The following is a 21,156-nucleotide window of genomic DNA, read 5'->3' as shown; positions in this document are numbered from 1 at the left end:
AGAAGTATCTGGAGAAGAACAAGAAAAAGAATCATACACATATAAATAACAGGGAATAATCGGCAGGAAAAGAAAATAAAAACTATAACCATGACAGCATCGACACAGTTTAATTATGGAAGAAGAAATTCAAATGTAACTCCTTACACTATACCAACAACAACTTCTAAACCTCATCATAATCATACTCATACTCACAATCAACATCATCATCATCATGAGCAACAGTCACCTATAATGTCAAATTATCAATTACATCATCATCATCATAGTTATAATTCAAATAACTCGCGACACAACAATAATCACAATAATACAAATCATCACCAACATCAACACCAACATCAACATCAAAATCAAAATCAGCATCAAAATCATATACATTCTCATTCACATAGCCAGAGTTCTGCGCCAAGCTCAGGACAATTTATTTCATCCCCACCATTATCAGCATCAGTACCCACATTATCAAGAGAATTTGTTGTTCGGAGAATAAGTGAAGGAGAAACAGGTAGATTAAAAGAAGAATTAAGATGTGAAGCATGTGGTAAAGGTTATAAACATATATCTTCATTAGCTAAACATTTATGGGAACATACACCTGAATGGAATGTAACTAAAAAATTATTAATTTCAAAACATCAACAAGTTCAATTATTAGAAGCTGCTAGTATTTTAGTTGGAATGAATGAAAATAATAATGGTAATAATGGAAATGGAATGATACAAAGTCAACATCAACAAGCTGTTCAAAGACATATAAATCAACAACATTCAAAAATAAAATCTTCACTGTCTGATATTAACTCAAATGGAGGATCACCTTATTCACCGCCAAATTCAAACAATTCAACTCCTTCTATAATAAATACCGATGATCATATACTGATGAATCATGAAGAAAACCTGTCGATACTGTTTAAAAATGGATACCATAGTAATAATAGTAACAATAATGGAGGAAAATATGAGGATGATGAAGAAGAAGAAGATGATGATGATGATGATACAGAAGATTATGATGGACAAAATAGATTAAATCGTGGACGTTTACGTTCTATTTCTCATGAACCTCCAATATATGAAAAACATGAAGTTACATCACCTATATTAGAATCTGAACAAAATAATGGGAATAAATATGAAAATTCATCAAATTTAAAATCGCCAAATTCAACAAATTATCTAAATAATGTGAAATCTGAATTACCAGTGAAGACAAATTTTTCAGTGATGAATGAAAATAAAAAAGAAACATATGTTGAAGAAAGTGTAATTGGTACTATGGAAGCTTAAAAAAAAATGAATCAATATACTAAATTTGTTGAAAGATCAAATAGAAGAGTAAATGATAGTTATTGAAAATTGCAAAAATAATAAAAAAAAAGAATATAAATTCCTGAAACATGAGAAAACTTAAAAAAGAAAAACAAAAAACAAAAAACATAAAAAACTTGAATGATAGTAATAAGATACTTTATTTTTGCTTCTAATATATAAATAATACATATAATATTAATAACTGATAATCATACTTGGTATTAAATAGACATTTTAACTATATAGGAAAGGTACAGACTTCGGTCGTGATATACTACCGCGGCATGCCACGCGCGACGCACAAAAATGAGAGTTTAATCCCCCCATCGTCTTCTTCATCTTGATCATCATCATCATGAAGGAAGAAAAAGAGAGAAAGAGAAAAAAAAAATTTTTTCAACCTTCACATACCTCTTTTTTTTTTCTTTCTTTCTTTAGCCATCGAATACTTCAATTGGATCAATAAAGAATCAATAAAGATATTTATATTGATTAGAAGAAAGGAAGAGTTTTGGCCTTGATCAAATCTACAGATCAGACATCTTTTACTTCTGACGAACCGTTTTGGTAAGTCAATAAAAGCTTGACTTTATTATTCCACAAGTATTCTATTTCAATGTCTTTTCATTTGATTCTTTTTTGTTGATATTTATTGGAAGATGGAGTATTTGTAAATTAAACAAAGGGGTAAGACCCTGTGCATCATAGTACATCAGAGATATAGATATTTAATTATCACAAAACTTTCTGGTGTCTCCAAGAACACATACATTTTATATACATATATATATATATTAATGCTCTCTCTTTCTCTCTTTCTTTCTCTTTTGTATTTGATTTAACTATTTACATGAACACTTTATTAGTTTTTGTTGATTTATGTTTCGTATTCTTTAGGAGGTATAATTTTACCTTCTTCACCACGAATAATTTCATCCATTAAAGGTTGTGATTTAATTAATTTTTCTCTTAATTCCATTTGTTCTTTATGTTCTAATTCATTAGCTAATTGTTTTTGAGTTTTTTCTTTATTTAATTGTAATTTAGCTTGTTGACGAATAGCATCTTTAATTGGTCCTTGTCGTAATGCTTCTCTTTCAGCTTGTTGAGAATAATTAATAAATATAAATGCACCAAGGGCAAATGAACATGATAATCCAAGTGTTATTTTAGATGCTGTTGACATTATATATATATATATAGATATGGATATATCACTATGATGATATTAAAGAATTCTTTTCAAAAAAAAAAAAAGGATAATTTGGTTTGAGTTATGGGGTTTGAAAATTCCTAATGTCGTGAGTTTTTTTCCCTTGGCTTGATGATGATGATAATAGTGATTTGAGTATTTTTTTGGTATAAAGTACACGCTACAGATCGGTAACTGGCGCATTCTATTTCAAATCATCTTTCAAGTATTCGTTTCTTGAATCATACATATATATATATAAACATGAGCGAGCGGCTAAGCTTGTTACTTACTATAATTGCTCTTGGTTGATGTTTTGTATCATGGATGGTTGAAAACAAGTGGGGAATTGAAAATCCTTCACTTCCAAGTCGCTTTTAATAACTTAATCAACAATATGGGCATGATAATGTCAATAACTGTTTCTTTCTTCGACACCTCAATGATAGTGATTAAATCCTAAGCGAATTATCTGGTTATGAAAAAAATACTTTAAGTTAGTTAGTAATTTTATTAATTATAAACACATCAATATCTCTAGATAAATTTCTTTTCAGTTTAATTAAGATGTGATCGAATTTTTTGGTATCAAAGATTTTGCAGTATTTCCGTAATGAATAAACAATTTTCCGTAGTTCATTGAATGGTTTATTTTTACGTAGATCTTTGTTAAAAAAAAAAAAAAGAAAGAAACCCACCCTTCGTGGACATTATCAGGAATTCTTCATCTTATTTCAATGATATGTAAATCAATTATCGTGATTTCCATCCTATTTCCTATGGAATTAAATGTCCCCCGGGTTGAGGAGGATCGTGATCGTGACGGAACAATCAGACGCACTAAATTTGATGTAATATGACGAATGATGTAATGGCTGAAAAAAAACATAAAAAATATAATGTAAGCAAATCAATTCGACATGGTTTGCATTGCAAGGAATTACATAGACACTGGTTATTGATCTAGTAGGAAGGCTATGGTAATTGAATAGGATGAAACAAAAAGGGGTCATATCTATTTTTGTAATATTACATAGAGCCGAAGTTGCGGTTTTTTTTTCAAATCTCATACTTTTAATAATGCAAATGATAAATGATCATAGTTATGGGTCATCCCATTATATATTATATAAACGTCGATACTTCCATTGACAAATTTGATTGAAAATTAAAGAAAAATCATTTCATTAATTTCATCAATTTCATCAATTTCCCTCTTCTTGTTCTTCTTCTTCTTTTTGTTATTCAACCAATTGAATTTTGTATTGTATCATAATCACAAAAACAAGAGAGTAACAATACTGTTCCGTGATCCACAATATTGAGTCATAATTATCCACCAACCCCCCAGTCCTTCGTGCCACCCTTCAACTCACCATTGATACCTTTGAAGTAGGGAGTGTTCATTATACTACACGTCTAGAAATAGAAAACAATTTTGCTTCAGCCAATTCGCCTGCAGCTGACCGAAGCCACCACCCGTCGACCCACGCACCCGCCAAGCGACACAGACACAATTAAACAAACAAAAAATAAACGGGGCGAACAACGGACAACCAACGACAACGAAAAAAACTGACAACCATAATAATAAACTCGCACACTCGCACACACCCACTCAGGGAAAAAAAAAGAGATGACTATTCTTACAACAACAACGAGGACAACAGTTAATAATTACAACCAATCTGTTTCATCATCAACAAGAACAACAAAAACAACTTTACTAGATTCAACTAATAACAACAATTACTTTCCACAACCACCACTAGCATCACCACCATCATCGTCACAGCTAAAACAACACCCACTCATGTCAACAAACAATTTTCAGAAGCCTCAGGTGTCAAATCTCACAAAAAATTTGTTGTCAACCTCCTCAACCTCCAGTGGGAATATAACTCCCGTGGGATCAAGTGAGAATCTAATTAATCAGCAACCTCCACCACCACAAAATATATTCAACAACCCTTCATCTTCAAGTCAATCTGATCATCAACATATATCTAATAAATTCATACCCACTAATAATTACAATAATACTCAGGATTTTACCAATTCGTTTAATAGCGGAAGTTTTCATCATCAACAACAACAACAACAACAACAAAATCACCCACATGGGTCAATTGTAACAGATTCAATACATTATATTCCTTCATCCCATAATACACCAACTGCAGTTAGTTCTTCGTATACATCTCATCATTCTTACACCGCTTCACTACCAAGTGTAAACAATTTCATTTCTCAACCCACCCCTCAGCCCATGTCAAACTCAAATTCAATATCTAATTCAAATTCAAATTTTAGACCTCCGGTAGTTATACCGAATCCTATCCCTACTACAAATGTGGACAATGATACAGCAAATAGATTTACAAGTTCATCATCTACTTCATCATCATTAACTCAACCTTCATCATTTGTTACACCTAATCAACATCCACCAATATCTTTTCCGCAGCAACAACAACAACAATTTCAACAACGAATTCCAAATTCTCTTCCAAACTCATCATTACCAACTTTTAAACCTCCACCACTTCAATCTACTCAACTGTATAATTCTAAATTTCAACAACATCAACCAGTGGTTAGTGAACAACAGGTTCATACAAGCGGCTCAAACACCCCGGTAGAAAACCAATCACCCCACGCACAAATGTCATCCTCCTCATCATCTTCATTTTCACAACAACAACAATTATCAGGACAACCAATAGAAAGACCTCATGTTAGACCTTTTCATTCTACTTCATCTTTACCTGTAGGTAAAAAACAAAACATTGCACATTCTTTCCCACAACAATCTTCTGTACCACAATCCCAATCATTGCCTCCACCGCCACCTTATGTACCACCTGAACCTGATCATTACATGACATATAGCGAATTTTTGGAGAATTTAACACTTAAAGATAGTCAAGATGGATCTCCTAATCATGATCAACATTTAAATATTGTGGAATATCCCGTAAATGATTTAATAGTCATGTTATCTTGTTTGTTGACTAAAATAATTGAAGCCAATGATAAATTACATCCAAATCATTTTGAAAATACTATTGCCATTCGACAAAAACTTAAAGAAGAAAAAAGACTAAAGAAATTACAGAAAAGAAACAAATTACAAAATCAACCAGATAATGATAATGATGATGATGATATTGAAATTGATAGAAACGAAGAAAATAGTGGAATGGGAAGTAATCATGATAATAATAACAATGATATAGAGGAGGATGAAGATGTTGACGACGAAGATGATGATGATGAAGACGACGAAGACGATGAAATGAAGAATAAATATTTAGCCAATGTTTTGGCATTTCATGGGACTAATGTACCTGGTATTTCATTACAAGCATATTTAGCTCGTGTTTTGAAATATTGTCCGGTTACTAATGAAGTTTTTTTATCTTTATTAGTTTATTTTGATAGAATTGCCAAGAAAGCCAATAATTTGAATCAAAAGAAAAAGAATAGTAATTCAGATACTAATGATCCATCTAATTCAAATGAATCAGAGCAATTGTTTGTCATGGATTCGTATAATATTCATAGATTAATAATTAGTGGAATCACAGTATCATCTAAATTTTTCCTGGATATCTTCTATAAAAATCTTAGGTATGCCAAAGTTGGAGGATTACCATTGGAAGAATTGAATTATTTAGAATTGCAATTTTTATTGCTTTTAGATTTTAAGTTGATGATTTCCGTTGAAGATTTACAAAATTATGGGGATTTATTGTTAAGATTTTGGAAAAGAGAACAAGTTGCAAATGAATTAGTTCCAAATGAACAAAAATAAGTTAATACAAAAAAAAATAATAACTCGTTCATGAATTTGCAATATTAATATAGTCCCTATTTGTTTCTTTGATTATAATTCAATGTGTTTTGTTTTTATATTTTTAATTCTTCATTTATTATTTGATGTTGTCCTGTCTATCATATTTATGTACTTTGATTCCAACTCCCCCCCCCCCGCCATTAGTTCACCTTTTCATGTCATGTTTGAAGATGATGGTCTCATTTAATTCCTAATTCTAATGTTTCTGGTTCTTATTGTTTTAATTTCATTCTGTTTTAATTATCATTTAGTGAGTAACATTTTATTTGTAAATTAATTAAGAAAAAAAAAATTCTTTAATATATAAATTTATATAGCATTTATTTCTTGGTACATTGTAATTCGTCATCGATGATTAAAGTAGTCAAAGTCTTATAGCATAAATACCGACACATCCTTCAAATTAAATCACTCATAAAGGAACTATATTGGATGCTCTAAAGCCTATCATTGCATTCATAAGTTCATCAATTAATTAAACCAAAATGTGTCAATTTCCTAAATAGGAAACATAATATCAAGGAGATAAGATTTCGCAGCTTCATGAAAGAAATTGTGTTTCCAATTATCACCAATTTTTATTTGTTGTTTTATGTTTTTGCAATTTATGGAAATATAAAGCAAACCAAAGAAATATATAAGCCCTGTTTAACAAAACTATGTTGAATGATTGTGCAGTCATAGTATATAGTTTGTCTTAATTTTTTTTTTTCATACGAGGCTAAGTTTCGAAATAGTAACCATGGTTAATAATACAATAAGGCTTATTGAATTCATTAAACAAGGATTGATTGAGTATTTGTACTTGCCCATTTATCCCGACCCATACAAAAAAAAAGAAAAATTTGGGTTTTTTCGTAGTTTATTATTGTAATTATTATTATTATCAACAGTTTTGTTATTACTTTAATTCAATTTCATCGAGTTTCCTTACAATCCGAGTGGGCGGCTGGGGTAGAAAAGAAAGTGAGCTAAATACAATTATTATTTAAAAAAAAGGTTATTAACATCAAGCCACACTGTTTAAGTATTATTGATCAGACGGGGGAGACAGACAGACAGAGAGAGAGAGGAGAAATAACTCATCATTAACCCGTCATTACCTTTTATTAATAATCAATTAGATTGGAAATTACTTGGCTATACTTTACTAAAAAAAATTTTTGATCTTAACTTGAATATCCCCTTTCTTCTTAGTTCTTACTTTCTGTGATTATATTTAAATATTCCCCCTTCGGCGTCATTCCCTCTTCGACCCTTAAAACTTTCTATTTGGTACGATTTATATTTTCTATTACCCCAGATATTATTATTTATTTATACGGGAATTTTTTTGAATTATCAATCATTGGATTATTTATTGTTAAATTATGGATGCTACAACATTATTAAATCAATATCTACCTACATGGACACCTAAATCATTACCTACTTCAACAAGTATAAGTACAATTGATCCAACTGCAACATTAGGATTAGCAGTAACATTACTTGAAATTAGAAATGAAATATTAACTCAAACAAATACAATATCATTATATTTCTTATCTAAAAAAGCAAGAGGTTTAGCTGCTTCAATCACTTTAATAAATGATCAAGAATATCTTGCTACTGCTACAAATACTGAAAATTTCCCTCAAATAACTCAAGAAATGTTTAATGCTACTTTAAATTTGAAAAATCTTGAATGGTCTTATAATCTATATGCTATTAATTTATCAGTACCTTTTAATTCATTATTTACTATATTATTTGGAACTTTTGCCATTATTTATATTATATTTGGATTTATTAAAAAAAATCATTATTTTTCAATTTGTTTAAGTTTTGGTACTCTATTAGAAATGATTGGTTATTTATCAAGAACATTAGCTCATTATTCATGGTCAAATCAAAATTTATATTTATGTCAAATTATAACTTTAACAATTGCTCCTGCTTTTATAATGGCGGGAATTTATTATTTATTAGCACAATTGATTATTATTTATGGTGAAAATTATTCAATTTTAAAACCTCGTTGGTTTTGTTATATTTTCATAATTTGTGATGTTTTAAGTTTATTAATTCAAGCAATTGGTGGAGCAATAGCTGCTATATTTTTAAAAATGTTTAAAAATTCAAAAATTGGTACTTATATAATGGTTGGTGGTATTGCATTTCAAGTATTATCAATGAGTTTATTTTTAATTTTATTGATTGATTTTACAATTCGTTCATTTAAAAATTCAACAAGTTTGAAAAAAATTTCAATTAATAATTATTTTAATTTATTATTAAATACTAAAAAAGGGGTTTTTTTAAGAAATGAATTTTTGGAACCTTTTTATAATTCAAATTATTCTCATATTAGATCAAGGAAATTTTTCAATTATATGCCATTAATAATTATAATTTCAGTTTTATTCATTTATATTCGGTGTATTTATAGAGTTGTTGAATTATCTGAAGGTTGGAGAGGTTATTTAATAACTCATGAAGAATTTATATTCATAATGGATGCTTTAATGGTTTTATTAACTTGTTTAATTTATTTGTTTTTTCATCCTGGTATAATGTTTGGTAAAGATCCAATATCAACAAAATCAACATCAAAATTATTGGAAAATAAAATTGATTATTTTGAAAAAGGTGATAATTCATCTATTTCTTCATTTGATCCAAAAGATTGGGATATTAAAACGTTACCATTAAAATCTAAATCAAATGATTTATTATTAATCGATCATCGAGATCATCATCATCATCATCATCATCATCATCATCATCATCAAGGACGTATTTCTCCGAATTCACGTGATTGTGATAGTAAAAATTCGAGTTTAAATATACCAATTTCACAAAAATATAATAATCCTTATTTGCAACCAACAAGATTTAGTCAATTTGATAATAACTCGAATAGTATTGATAATCATAGAATTAATAATTCAGTTAGTACTTCAGAAACATATACTAACAACAACAACAATGATAATATTATTAAACAAGTTGATTCATCAAATAGTTCAGAATTTGAATTCAATCCAATTAAGAGATAGTCATTCCACACATATTAAAAGAACATCTATAACTATATACTATTGAAAAGAAATATAAAACCATATACCAAGTAGAATTTAAATAGTGGTTCCTATTTGGCTTTAGGAATCCAAGTTGAAGCATCTTTAACGCAATAACTATCAGCACATCCACATGGTTTTAATTTAGTTACATCTGTTTGATGATCTTGAACAATTAAACATGGATGATATGGAGGTACTTCTTTCTTCGTAGCTAGTTTTTGTGGTGGAACATAAACATCTTTAACATAGTTTGAAATTAGTTTATTATTAGCAGCAGGTTCCATTATTATATGTGAGTTGTTGTTGTTGTTGTTATGATTGATAATTGATGTCATTTAAAAAAAAAAAAAGAATTTCGAGTAAAGTGAGTGTTTTCAATTTTAGGATCTAACAAGGAAACAAGGAGAGGGAAAACAGTTGATATTTATATAAATCCATGAGGCATTTTAATTCACTTGAATATATGCTGGTCATCGTATGGTTTTGACTAGCATCAAAGTATGTACATAAACAATGCTTCTAAAATAAAAATAAAAATAAAAATAAAAAAAAAAATAGATAAGGAAATTTCAGAATCCTGTAGTGAATTTTCTTGTTGCAAAATTTAGCAAGGGAAAAAAACCGCAAGGTCTGTTGAAACCAGGAATTCACTCATGGAACAACTTCCTCGACCCGTACGGTGTAAATAATTTGTGATTCATAATATAGTAGGCATTATAAGTTTAGATATTCTAACTTCTGAAACAATCTCTAATTCATCTATTATCCTTGAAGTTTATCTTTGGTTGCATACTTAAATTTGGGGTTTGTTAATTCTTGGTTTTTCTTATTAGAGGGCAGTTTTTGATAAGACAAGTGTGGAACTCGAAAACCGCACCCCTTGAAAAATAGACAAAAAAAAACTCTAATATTAGGAAGATATTAAAAAAAAAAAGGATTGGCAAATTACTCATGTTTGCTTACTTCTTTATCAAGCAACTCTTTCGAAATATTCTGCTCCAGACATAGTTCCACCCATATCAATTGTAACTACAACAGAAGACCTCTTAGTTAGTATTACTTGTAGAAGATAGTGAATAAGAAGCATCTCGTGATACATACTTGTTGTTGTAGTCGTTCATGGACAAATCTTGAAAGTATAACTCCGAAACTGCACCACTCCACTCCTGTACTTTGATTCCGGCTATCTCTATAAGAAAACAAAAAATCAAAACTATGTTAGTATCATACAGGCTATCCCCCTTCTTTGTCTTGTAGTTCATGTTCTTTTACATACATTAGTGAAACTATTCCAAAATTCCAACATGTGGTTGCAAGCCATTCAATTTCAAATGTTGGAATAATTATCTCTGATTGGTTTGCTTTTATCAATTTATATAAATTTGTTAGTAATGATTTTTCATTATCACCATAGTTTTGTTCACATAATTCAAATAAATGTCTCACCCAAGTTATTATCAGTTTACTTTGTAAGGCAGGTTGTGGATAACTAAATGATTTATCGATAATCTGTTTGAGTATTTGCTTTTTCGTGTGATTGGCAATTGTACGCTCTGTATCCATAAGTAAATTAACAAAAATACTAAATATTTCTATTGTAATCTTATTCTTGAATACTGTACAGTCGTCAACTATTGTCGATAAACTTTGAATTGATCCCACTGATAGTTCTGCCTGGAAATGATATATCATAACTTGTTGAAGACATTCCTTCCATTCTATTTCTGTCACATGATTTTGCTTTAGAATTATTTCTTTCAATTCCAAACATTTTGTTCGGATTTCGTTCCATTCATTTGCATTTAAATCATAACTAGAACATGTAAACATTATATTCAAAAGATTTGCTCTGGTCTTCCATAATAGTAATTGTTGGTATCTTGAAGGTTCAATCTCTGGGGTTATTAGATCAATAAATGATATACTAATCTTGCAAAAATCACTTGCAACATTTGAAGATGGCTCTAAATTCTCCTTCCCGTAACAGCTTAGTCCAATATTGTATGATTTACTTGCAAACCATTCCAAATCGTTAATTGTAAAGATTTTAGCTTTAGCATCAATTAATTTAGTCGCTATTTCACAACTTTTTTGAAGTAACTCTCGAAGTGAAGACAATAAATCAATATCAATAGAATCACTATTTTCCAATTCATTGCTATACATAACCACGGCACAACGGCAACATGCTGGGAATACAATATCATGTGATTGAATCTTGTTAATATATTCTTCAGTAAACTCAAAGCCACACATATATTCAACCAACTTGAGAAAAATAGTTTTGATAAAACTTGGTGCTAGCTTATCTTTACTTTCAAGAATACAAGCTGCAATTGTTAGAATAGCAAGTGGAGCATCATGCTCGGTTAATTTACATATGCATTCCATTGCTTTGTTGGTATTTCCCAACATCAAATAGGATCTGAATATATTAAACTGAGTTAAAATTGCCAGTTTATCTTCTCTATCCATTAGTTCAACCATAGAAATAACCTCATTATAATTTCCAAGTTCAAAATGGTTATTTTGTATAGCCCGTATAATTTTCCCTCTATCTTGGTTCTCTGAATATTCAATGTAAAACAATCGTGATAGAGCCAATTCAAACCATTTAATACTCTCTTTGTAATTACAAAGCTTGTATTCTTTCATTCCTTGAGACCACACAATTGCTATGATGCTTGATTTGGCAGATATTGATAACTGGCTCTGTAGCGTTCTCTCGATTACTTGTATAAACTGGCTCAATTCCGATATTATCTCCATTGATTCGGTGTTTTTACATAACAATATATTGGTGACAAATTTGGTAACCACTATGGTTTCAGTAAATTTCTGTTCTTTACTAAAATGAGTCAATAAATAATCTAAGCATTTGTTGACACCTTTGAAACTCTTGTTAACGCACAGTTTTAACAAGTTTATGGTTTTATCAAACTCTTCCTCTAAATTCACGGAAGTAACCATTTGCATAAGCATATCTTCCAACCCGTCAATATTCTCAGAATCACATATATCAAGATAAATATGGTAAATATCAAGTGAATTTGGAAAACTTTTCTGCAAAACAAGAAGTGTTTCTTTAGCTTGGTTTTTTGTATCAGTTGTATCAATTCCTTTATAGATTTTTACTAGTAGAATATAACAGTGTAAATATCGTTGTCTGTACCTTGTTGACTCAACTGATATCCCTTCCAAATATTTTATGGCAATCAAAACCAAAAACCGTGCTTCATCGTGCTTTTCTTCTTGATATTTGGTTAAACTAGAGTTATAAAGAACCCTGCAGCATTCAAAAACAAAAGAAGGTTCAACCAATTTTATTGAAGAAATCAGAATTCTTTCTGCATAACTTTTTGCTAAAACAAAATCATTGGTAATTACAGCATAGTTCAAATTCAACATAATCAGTTTTTCTTTGTATTCATTAAGAAGCTTTTGATTCCGTTGATCAAATGGTGAGTCCTTATCAAGTATCACTAACTTCGAAATCATCGGTTCCAAATAAGTGTTGCATTTCTTCATTACATCATTGATATCCTTTGTGATTGAATTTGAATAAAGTGTAATAATACATGAAATATTTGTCAAACATCGACCAATACTAGGATTAAGCAATTCATAGATACTAAGCAACAATATACAAAATAGCTTTATGTTGTATGTTGTATTAGCATGGTTTGTAGAAATGGAACTACAAACGTTCCACAATTCAGCCGCACCAACTTCCAAAGATTCTAGTAATTCAGATTGTAGTTGAACTAACGGCAAAGAGTTTGTAATAATTCTGTACATTGACTCTGTTAATGGTAAAACAACGTCAACTATGGTTTGTATTTGCAATGATTGGCTATTTTCAAATGAATTGGTTGTCACGAGAATATCATGAATCTGTTTAGATGATTCTGGAAATCAAAGTTAGCAGTTTATTTCTCTGATGGCTACAATTCAAGAAATTAAGCAAAAGAACATACTAATGAAGTTCCTCAATGAACTTTCATAGTTGGAGATTAGTTGTGTCATTGATGTTAGTTGTGTTGTCAAAAGTTTGGGTGTATGAATTAGTTTACCTTTTTTTTTGGTTTTTGCAACACTTGTGACAAGAGCAAAACTTTCAAAAGAGATTTGGGAAATGAACAATAGTTGAAGAATTAAGTCAATACATAAAGAACAATGATGTATATATTACCATCAAAGAAGAATCTACACGAACCATTAACATTTTAAACCTGATATAATTATTAATATTATACATTTAAATCATGTCTGTTAAATACATTTATTTTTTACCAGTTTTAGAGGCAGCTTTCTTTTCTTTTTCTTGTTGTTCCTTCAAGACTCTCTTGACAATCTTTTGTTCTTCAATCAAGAAAGCTCTGACAATTCTTTCTTTAACACAGTTAGCACATCTAGAACCACCGTAAGCTCTTTGGACGGTCTTGTGAGTTTTAGAAACTTGAGCGTATTGTCTTGGTCTCAAAGTAGAGATACCAGCCAAAGCGGAACCACAGTCACCACATTTAACTCTGGAGGCAGCTTTTTTGACGTGTTGAGCAACTAATTTACCACCTGGGGTCTTAACAACCTTAACTTTGTTAGATCTGGTGTTGTCTATAAAAAAAAGAAAATGTTAGTAATTATGTTATAATAAAATATGTAATTAGATTATAATATTCCTGACGAGTTCAAATGTCACCATTGAAATAGAAAAATTGGAGTATTTACTTGCTGTGAATGTTGAAATGAGAATAGAAAATTTTTCATCTCTGGTGATATTGAGATGATAAACATGTGTAATTCATTTGCATTGGTGTCCTTTTTAATTCCATGGTTTGAAGTGGAACATATTCACTATTTGAATTCGGACATCTCTTTTATAACGCTTTCTATTATATCCATCTTGGTATTATAATCTTCATTCTTCAATCACTTCTTTTTAACACTGTTTCCGTATCTTTCCATCTCCTTTTTTTTTTATTATTATTCCCTGTTCTAAATCAAATGGTGATACTCTACTCCTCTCCAAGAATGTATAATTATCATTATTCTATCTATTGATGTTTAAACATACATGGATTTCTTCTTCTATAAGTGATACGTTGAGCCATCGTTACTGTGTTGTATGGTAATATCAATCAATCAAAGAGAGCAAAAAATTAAAAAATTCAAATTTTCAATAAAGCGAGAAACTTTTGTTAGAATTTGGTGCGACTAACACAAATTTTCACATACTGTTAGGAGGACAAAAGTGCGAATAGATTTTATTTTTTCTACCTTCTTAGTGTGCATATAAATTTCCAAATCCAAACCATTAGGGTTACAGCCCTAACGTGCGTGAATTTTGAAAAGTGGAAAAATCTCCACACTCTTTATCTGACCAAGAAATATGTTGCAACATCTACAACCGACGGTAAATTGATAATTCTGACAGATTGAAATGTCTACATCCATAGATACTATTTTTTAAAGTATATCTACTTAGTCTTCTGTTAAATTGATAATTGACTATCTAAATACACACTTACTTACAATTTGGTGTCGTCCTTTTCAACAGCAACAACTTCCATTTCCAAATCAACACCTAATGGCAATTCTTTAACGGCAACACAAGATCTAGCTGGTTTGTGGTCATTAAAGTATTTAGCGTAAACTTTGTTGAATTCACCGAATTGAGCTTGCATATCAGTCAAGAAAATGTTGGCTTTAACAATATGTTTCAATGAAGAGTTGGAAGCTTCCAAGATGTTGGCAACATTTTGAATAACTTGTTCAGCTTGATCAGCAATTGAAGCTGGTTGTGGTAATGGTTTGTTTTCAGGAGTGTATGGAATTTGACCAGAAACGTAAATGAATCCTGATATATTAGATGTTAGTAAAATAAATCTCCATTGAGTATACTCTCAATTGTAAATCATTACATACCGTTAACCTTAATAGCTTGGGAGTATGAAGCAGCTGGTGGTGGAGCTTGACTGGTTCTAACCTGTAAAATAATTGCTTGTTAGTATATGGAATCTTGATCGTAGGGTATACCACAATTGGATCTCAATTCAATTGAATTGTTCTCCATTTTGTGTAATACTTAATTCTGAACAACACATACTGGAGTGATAGTAGAGTTGAATCTTTTAGCAGACATGATAATTGATTTCAAAGATTGAGATGCTACTTTGTTGCTGTACATAGTTGTATCGATTATACTGAAAAATGGCAAAGAAAAAAAAAAGAGAAGATTAAGTAGGCAACTCCCCCCTTTGTTAAAACGCCGACATCGAGTCAAAACGAGAAACGGAGTCAGTCCGGTACCGCGTATCCGTGGAACAACAGAGAAGAGTCATAGTCGCTAGAAAAAGATCTATAGTGTGAGGAAACAAGTCACAACTATCAAGTTTGATCAACTCAAACACACTTCTACTGACATGAAATTCTATTAATACATATTATTAATACATATACTCCTACTTCTTTTTAGATTTCTTTTTCTTCTTTGACTTTTTCTTTGTATTTGCCTGTGATTGTTGTTTCTGTTGGTTGGTCTTTTTGGTTTCTTCCTCTTTCTCTTGAAAATGACCTTCACCATTTAAGAAATCAGTATTGAACTCGGCGTCAAAGAATTCTTCCGGTCCTTGTTCATTTCCCAACTCTGTAATCGATCCTGAAGATATAACTGGTTCAAACTTTTCAAACAAGAGTTCGGCTAAATATTCAATCTTGCATAGGGTATTAAAATGATTCAAGAAAAATCGAAAATCATCATTAATTTCATTTAAATTCATTGCCACTTTATTCGAGTTTAAAACAACTTCTAAATGTTGTTCAATACGACCAGCAAATGATTCAATAACCTTCTTATACTGTGCATTCTTGTCAACCTCATCGGTGATTTCGAGGACAGATTTTGATTCAAACAGATGAAATAATTCCAACTCAGATTCCTTTGTTACACCGGTATTCTCGTCCTTTGTTTTCTTAAGTTCATCTTGGCCAGTATTCTTAATCTTGAAGAACAATTGTCTAGCTTCTGGGACTTTTCCAATCCAATTGATAAGCAATACTTGTAATTCATTTCGATAGTCATGAATATCATCCTCTTCGTCTTTTTTCTCTGACAAATCAATAATTCCAAGTTTGATAAGATGATTGATCATGATACATAGCAATGACATGAGCTTCTTAGCAATTGACTCGGCCAAGACAACCTGATACCCGCCTTCTATTTCAATCCCATTAGTTGCTGAAAGGTAAACATTGCTGTTTGTTAGGAACTCATGTAATAACATCAGCTGTTCAATATCACTCAAAAGTAGCTTGTCCCCTTTTCTAGAGAATGCATATGGTGCAGCTATCTCTTTGGTGCCTCTAAGACCAGCCAATAGTTGATAGACGTAATCAATCAACAAGATGGAAATATTGAGATTGTGAGTAACAAACCATATGAGTAATCTTCTATATCCTTCACACATGAGCATCTCATCCATTGCAGCTCTAGCAACTTGCGAATTATTATGAAGAAACAATTCAAATTTAGTGACATTAAAAATAGGCACAATCATTTTGTTGTTTTCATCTTGAGTAATTTTTATTGATTCAACACTAGCCAGTGACGTCCAGTACTTGTAAATCTTGGATGGGGTTATCGCAGATTCAGTTTCTGCCAAATTATCCTTAATTGCTTTAGCTATGGTATTGATCACTACTTGGCCAATTCTAGATTCAGCTTGAGAATTTCCTTCAATTGAGTTCGTAACTAAAAATTCAAATGTTTCGTATAGCTCATCCCATGTGACAAAGAAATCGTCAGAATCACTCTTATCTGTTAGCTTGTCAAACTGTTTACACCTTGTTGTGAATAAATTATTAAACTCCCTATTCTCTCCTCTTGGAATGTCTCTCCAATCTCTACCAAACTCATCGAATTCAATTCCAGAAGCTGTGAGTGCTTCACCAACCTCAGATGGAAGATCATTTTTATCTAATTTGCCTTTCGGATTTGATATTGACTTTGTACTGGCTTCTCCGTTATCATATTCATCTTCATTTCCATTTTCATTTTCCTCGTCATCATCATCATCATCATCATCCTCATCATAATCATACTCCAACATGTACTTTATATCTTCATCAAATCTATCCGCATATTCCAAATCTATCAAAATATCGCCAATCTCAGAGATCGGTTTTGATTGGTTTAATCTCCTGCCCGCCTGGTCTTCATTCACCGATGGATTATCATCAATTTGATAGACACCAGCAGTAAATGATGTTCCTGAATACAAAATCAATAATGCAATTGAAACTAACCTCATATCAAGCAGTATAGCTCCTCCATTTGTGTTCTTTCTCGCTAGTGGTTGAACAAAATTAAATACAGTCTCGTTCCTTAAATCAATTCCATAATCATTCGGGTTTTGAAGTTTATCACCGTTACTACTGTCTTTTAGGGTATCTTGGTCCTCATCTTCATGTTCTATACCTGTTGAAGATGGGTTCTGATTTAATATCCATGCAAGAACATACCGTATAGAACTGGACCCTTTCAATGTATCTTCAACAATCATTGGAGTTTCTTCGTGTGTTCCTTTCTCATGATTAAGAAATTCTAGCCTTCTATCTATTTCTAACCCTAGTAGTATAATATTGGTGTGGCACTTCCAAAGTTTCAAGAAGTAATGTAAATAAGGATTACTTGTCAAATTATAATCACCTGTCTTGGGAATAAATAATTTATACATGGCTAGAATTATCACACACGCAATTGAATAAACTAATCTAAGTGTGTACTCGTTTTGGGCAATTATCGGTATAGGGGTCCATTTCGGTAGATTTTCCATATAGTGTGCTTCGTCATTGTTTATATATCTTAAATGAAGTTCATCATTCGCATTTAACAATTTATGAATCTCACGTAGTATTCCAAATAAAATAGTAGATATGTCGAATCTAATGGATTCAATAAGCATGTCTTTGGCAGATTCGTGCTTCTGGACATACGATTTATACAGAATAGCAATTATCAAATCAGATATACAATCAACACTTAGTATACATTCATTTGACTCTTCTGGTTGCGTGAATGGATCACATAATGCTGCAATTGTTTTAAATAGTAGTAGTGGTAGACTGTCTTCCTCATCAGTATCTTCATCATTATCGTCGGATGTCAATCCCAATAAATGAGCAATCTCATCGTGACGCTCTGTCAAATTTGTAGTTCTGTGATCTAGGGGAATTGAAAAATCAAATTCAACACAATCTATATCTTCTTCTGACTCGTAGTCCAGCATGTCATGTCACGATAACTATCAAATATAATTATAAACAAAAAGAATAAGAAACTCAAAAAAAAAAAAATCCAATAAACTCAAAATAAAGAATGCACTTTTTTTTTTACTCTAAAGTTGTAGAGGAGAATGCGAATCCGTCAACAAGAGAATTAAAAAAAATCTCGTAGTTCATTGATGGCGTGTATTACCGAGAATTATGGATAAAAATGGATGCAAATTAAGCTAATCTGAGGAAGAACGATATACACATCATTTTACCAGATGATAGTAATTAAATATTAAAAACCTGTTTTAACCCCTTACCAAATATACCTCTCACACTCATGGAATTATTTTTTGAGTATGCAAGTAAAACTGCCAAACTAACTGAAAATACGAAACTTTCAATTATCAAATTTCTCTTTGTTGGCTCCAGAGGTACTAAGGTACCAAGACCCCTAGGAGCAACAAATAATGCCAACTCTTTTCTACGTTGAGGGGTTTCAATAAACGACGAGAATCCACACATGACAGCTCCACTGGCAGCACATATGGTATCATCGAATCTAGCTCTTGGGATATTTGGGAATAATTTAGGAAATAACCGAGTTCTGGCCAAACAAACTGCATACCAGTACAATCCGATATAAGTCCCTAAGAAACAAGATGATCTAATTGAAGACTTTAATACACGAATTAAACGAACAGTCTTGTTAGTCTTCAGTGGGAAAATCAACATTAGCAAGTTCAAAGGTGCATATACTCCAAGGGCAAATTTGAACCCTCTCCAAAACCTCCATAATGCATGGAGTTCACAACTCTTTGTCGTGAATGCATGAACCGCTTCACATTCAATTGGCTGTGTGACAATGGTGTTTCCTCTTCTAGGATCTCTACCGTGTTTTTCAAAATAAGGACCCAAAAAATCTTCATAAGGACCATGTTGGCCGTAGATTAATTTCTTTTGTCTTACCAATCTCAATACTTCCCAAAATTCTATATCCATATTGGCAGCAGACGTTATCCATTTGTGATAACTTGGTGGAAGCTTTTCGGGGTAGAAGAACCAGCAAAACATTATACAAGTACAACTTGCAATAAACAAAAGAGGATCACCAAAGTTTGCAACACCTTGCGGTACAACTTTAGATAAATATGATGAGAGTGCAGTATCCATAGCTCTTGTTGCAACCAACAAAGTCAAATCCAAAGAGTTGTATCTACCATATCCAAGGACATGTTGTTGATATACTGGAAAGGTGATTGCAGCAGAAATCAAGGCAGATACGAGGGTTGATATGAACAATTTTGATGTGGGAGTCCTGGCTATCTTATTCTTTTTCAAAAGCCCATAAATAAGAGGTTCCAATATATTTATTCCTGCAACCAAAGCAGCCGAAAACATAGGAAATTTACGCGGATGCAAAGCGTTCAACATGGTTTTCTTAATTCTTGGGAATATCTTATCGTATTTGTTCTTTCGAACAGCACTGACGATTCTTCCGATAGCTTTAGGTAAAACCAAATATAGGTAGGCATATATGAAAGCTTTTAGGGAAGGTTTTGCCACATGATTGAGAATATAATTAATTACTTGTTTTCGTCTGGTACTGTTCTTCAAAGCCGTGGCATATAAAGGCAGCATGATAAATAGATTATGTGTTAATGAAAGATACATAAAATACTAGCCTAATTCCAACAGAATATCACAATCTCCAAATTAATGTGCAATCGTTGAATTTATTCTCAAAATCTATGGAATTCAAAAAAAATAAAAAAAAAATAACAATTAAATAAATCAACTGAAAAATTCACTTGATGGTGATGTAAGTTTAAAATCAATAATCTCACTTTGGGATCAAGCCGTCGTATAATTAATCCTAGTAATGTATTATTTTCTATTCTTTTTTTCGTCATGTTTACACGCATGTGATTATTGGCGTGAAAATCTTGGTACGAAAATGGGTCGACTGGCATTACTTCCGTCCCCCCTCGCTTCCCCCTTTAACTTCACACGTAATTTTTTTATGTATCCTCACGCGTGTTTCTATTTGGATCATCTTTGTGAACAGAAAAAAAGAAAACCGTCGTCTTGCACACGACCTGATCTCTCTATTTTTTTTTTTTTTCTGCTGTTGTCGTCCATGCTTGGTGGTTCTGGTGGTGGTGTTGTTGTTGTTGATGTGTTGGTCAAAATGGAAAAATGTCAAATCTATTGGGAGAGAAAAAAAAAATCGTTAAAAAAAAGCAAGGAACATATTTCAGACCAACATTCTTCTAGTTTGAATTAAATAAAAATCTACCCTTTTTTTTATATTATTAATTAATTGAATAAAAGTTGATACTTACTATCATTATCTACAACAATTTATCATTATCTTGTTTATTTCTTTTTTGATTTATTTTAGTTCAATTCAATAATTGTTTTTGTTTTTATTTTCAGTACATTTTGGA

The 21,156-nt window shown here is 31.3% G+C and overlaps 8 protein-coding genes across 8 annotated transcripts; 4 read left to right on the top strand and 4 right to left on the bottom strand. All coding sequences in view use genetic code 12, as the record gives it.

Annotated features, from left to right (window-relative positions):
• Positions 1 to 90: 90 nt before the first annotated feature.
• On the top strand, positions 91 to 1,296 carry CTRG_04202 (uncharacterized protein; the record flags this gene model as incomplete). The annotated part of the gene is made up of 1 exon (XM_002549859.1): positions 91 to 1,296. The coding sequence occupies one exon, from the start codon at positions 91 to 93 to the stop codon at positions 1,294 to 1,296; it is 1,206 nt and encodes a 401-aa protein (XP_002549905.1).
• Positions 1,297 to 2,197: 901 nt separating this feature from the next.
• CTRG_04201 (uncharacterized protein) lies at positions 2,198 to 2,506 on the bottom strand (the record flags this gene model as incomplete). Its single annotated transcript, XM_002549858.1, has 1 exon — positions 2,198 to 2,506. One exon carries the CDS (start codon positions 2,504 to 2,506, stop codon positions 2,198 to 2,200), a length of 309 nt encoding a protein of 102 aa, XP_002549904.1.
• Positions 2,507 to 4,148: 1,642 nt separating this feature from the next.
• Positions 4,149 to 6,329, top strand: PCL7 (Pcl7p; the record flags this gene model as incomplete). Its single annotated transcript, XM_002549857.1, has 1 exon — positions 4,149 to 6,329. One exon carries the CDS (start codon positions 4,149 to 4,151, stop codon positions 6,327 to 6,329), a length of 2,181 nt encoding a protein of 726 aa, XP_002549903.1.
• Positions 6,330 to 7,741: 1,412 nt separating this feature from the next.
• CTRG_04199 (uncharacterized protein) lies at positions 7,742 to 9,412 on the top strand (the record flags this gene model as incomplete). Its single annotated transcript, XM_002549856.1, has 1 exon — positions 7,742 to 9,412. The coding sequence occupies one exon, from the start codon at positions 7,742 to 7,744 to the stop codon at positions 9,410 to 9,412; it is 1,671 nt and encodes a 556-aa protein (XP_002549902.1).
• A 1,257-nt stretch (positions 9,413 to 10,669) lies between these two features.
• Positions 10,670 to 13,234, bottom strand: SPO22 (Spo22p; the record flags this gene model as incomplete). Its single annotated transcript, XM_002549855.1, has 1 exon — positions 10,670 to 13,234. The coding sequence occupies one exon, from the start codon at positions 13,232 to 13,234 to the stop codon at positions 10,670 to 10,672; it is 2,565 nt and encodes an 854-aa protein (XP_002549901.1).
• Positions 13,235 to 15,897: 2,663 nt separating this feature from the next.
• Positions 15,898 to 18,723, bottom strand: CTRG_04197 (CCR4-NOT core subunit; the record flags this gene model as incomplete). The annotated part of the gene is made up of 1 exon (XM_002549854.1): positions 15,898 to 18,723. The coding sequence occupies one exon, from the start codon at positions 18,721 to 18,723 to the stop codon at positions 15,898 to 15,900; it is 2,826 nt and encodes a 941-aa protein (XP_002549900.1).
• A 271-nt stretch (positions 18,724 to 18,994) lies between these two features.
• CTRG_04196 (uncharacterized protein) lies at positions 18,995 to 20,380 on the bottom strand (the record flags this gene model as incomplete). Its single annotated transcript, XM_002549853.1, has 1 exon — positions 18,995 to 20,380. The coding sequence occupies one exon, from the start codon at positions 20,378 to 20,380 to the stop codon at positions 18,995 to 18,997; it is 1,386 nt and encodes a 461-aa protein (XP_002549899.1).
• Positions 20,381 to 20,588: 208 nt separating this feature from the next.
• CTRG_04195 (uncharacterized protein) lies at positions 20,589 to 20,993 on the top strand (the record flags this gene model as incomplete). Its single annotated transcript, XM_002549852.1, has 1 exon — positions 20,589 to 20,993. The coding sequence occupies one exon, from the start codon at positions 20,589 to 20,591 to the stop codon at positions 20,991 to 20,993; it is 405 nt and encodes a 134-aa protein (XP_002549898.1).
• Positions 20,994 to 21,156: the final 163 nt, after the last annotated feature.

The sequence above is a fragment of the Candida tropicalis genome, assembly GCF_000006335.3.
Source record: "Candida tropicalis MYA-3404 genomic scaffold supercont3.5, whole genome shotgun sequence".
NCBI lineage: Eukaryota > Fungi > Ascomycota > Pichiomycetes > Serinales > Debaryomycetaceae > Candida > Candida tropicalis.
Note: the sequence above shows the minus strand (reverse complement) of the source record. Positions and strands in the feature narration are given on the sequence as shown.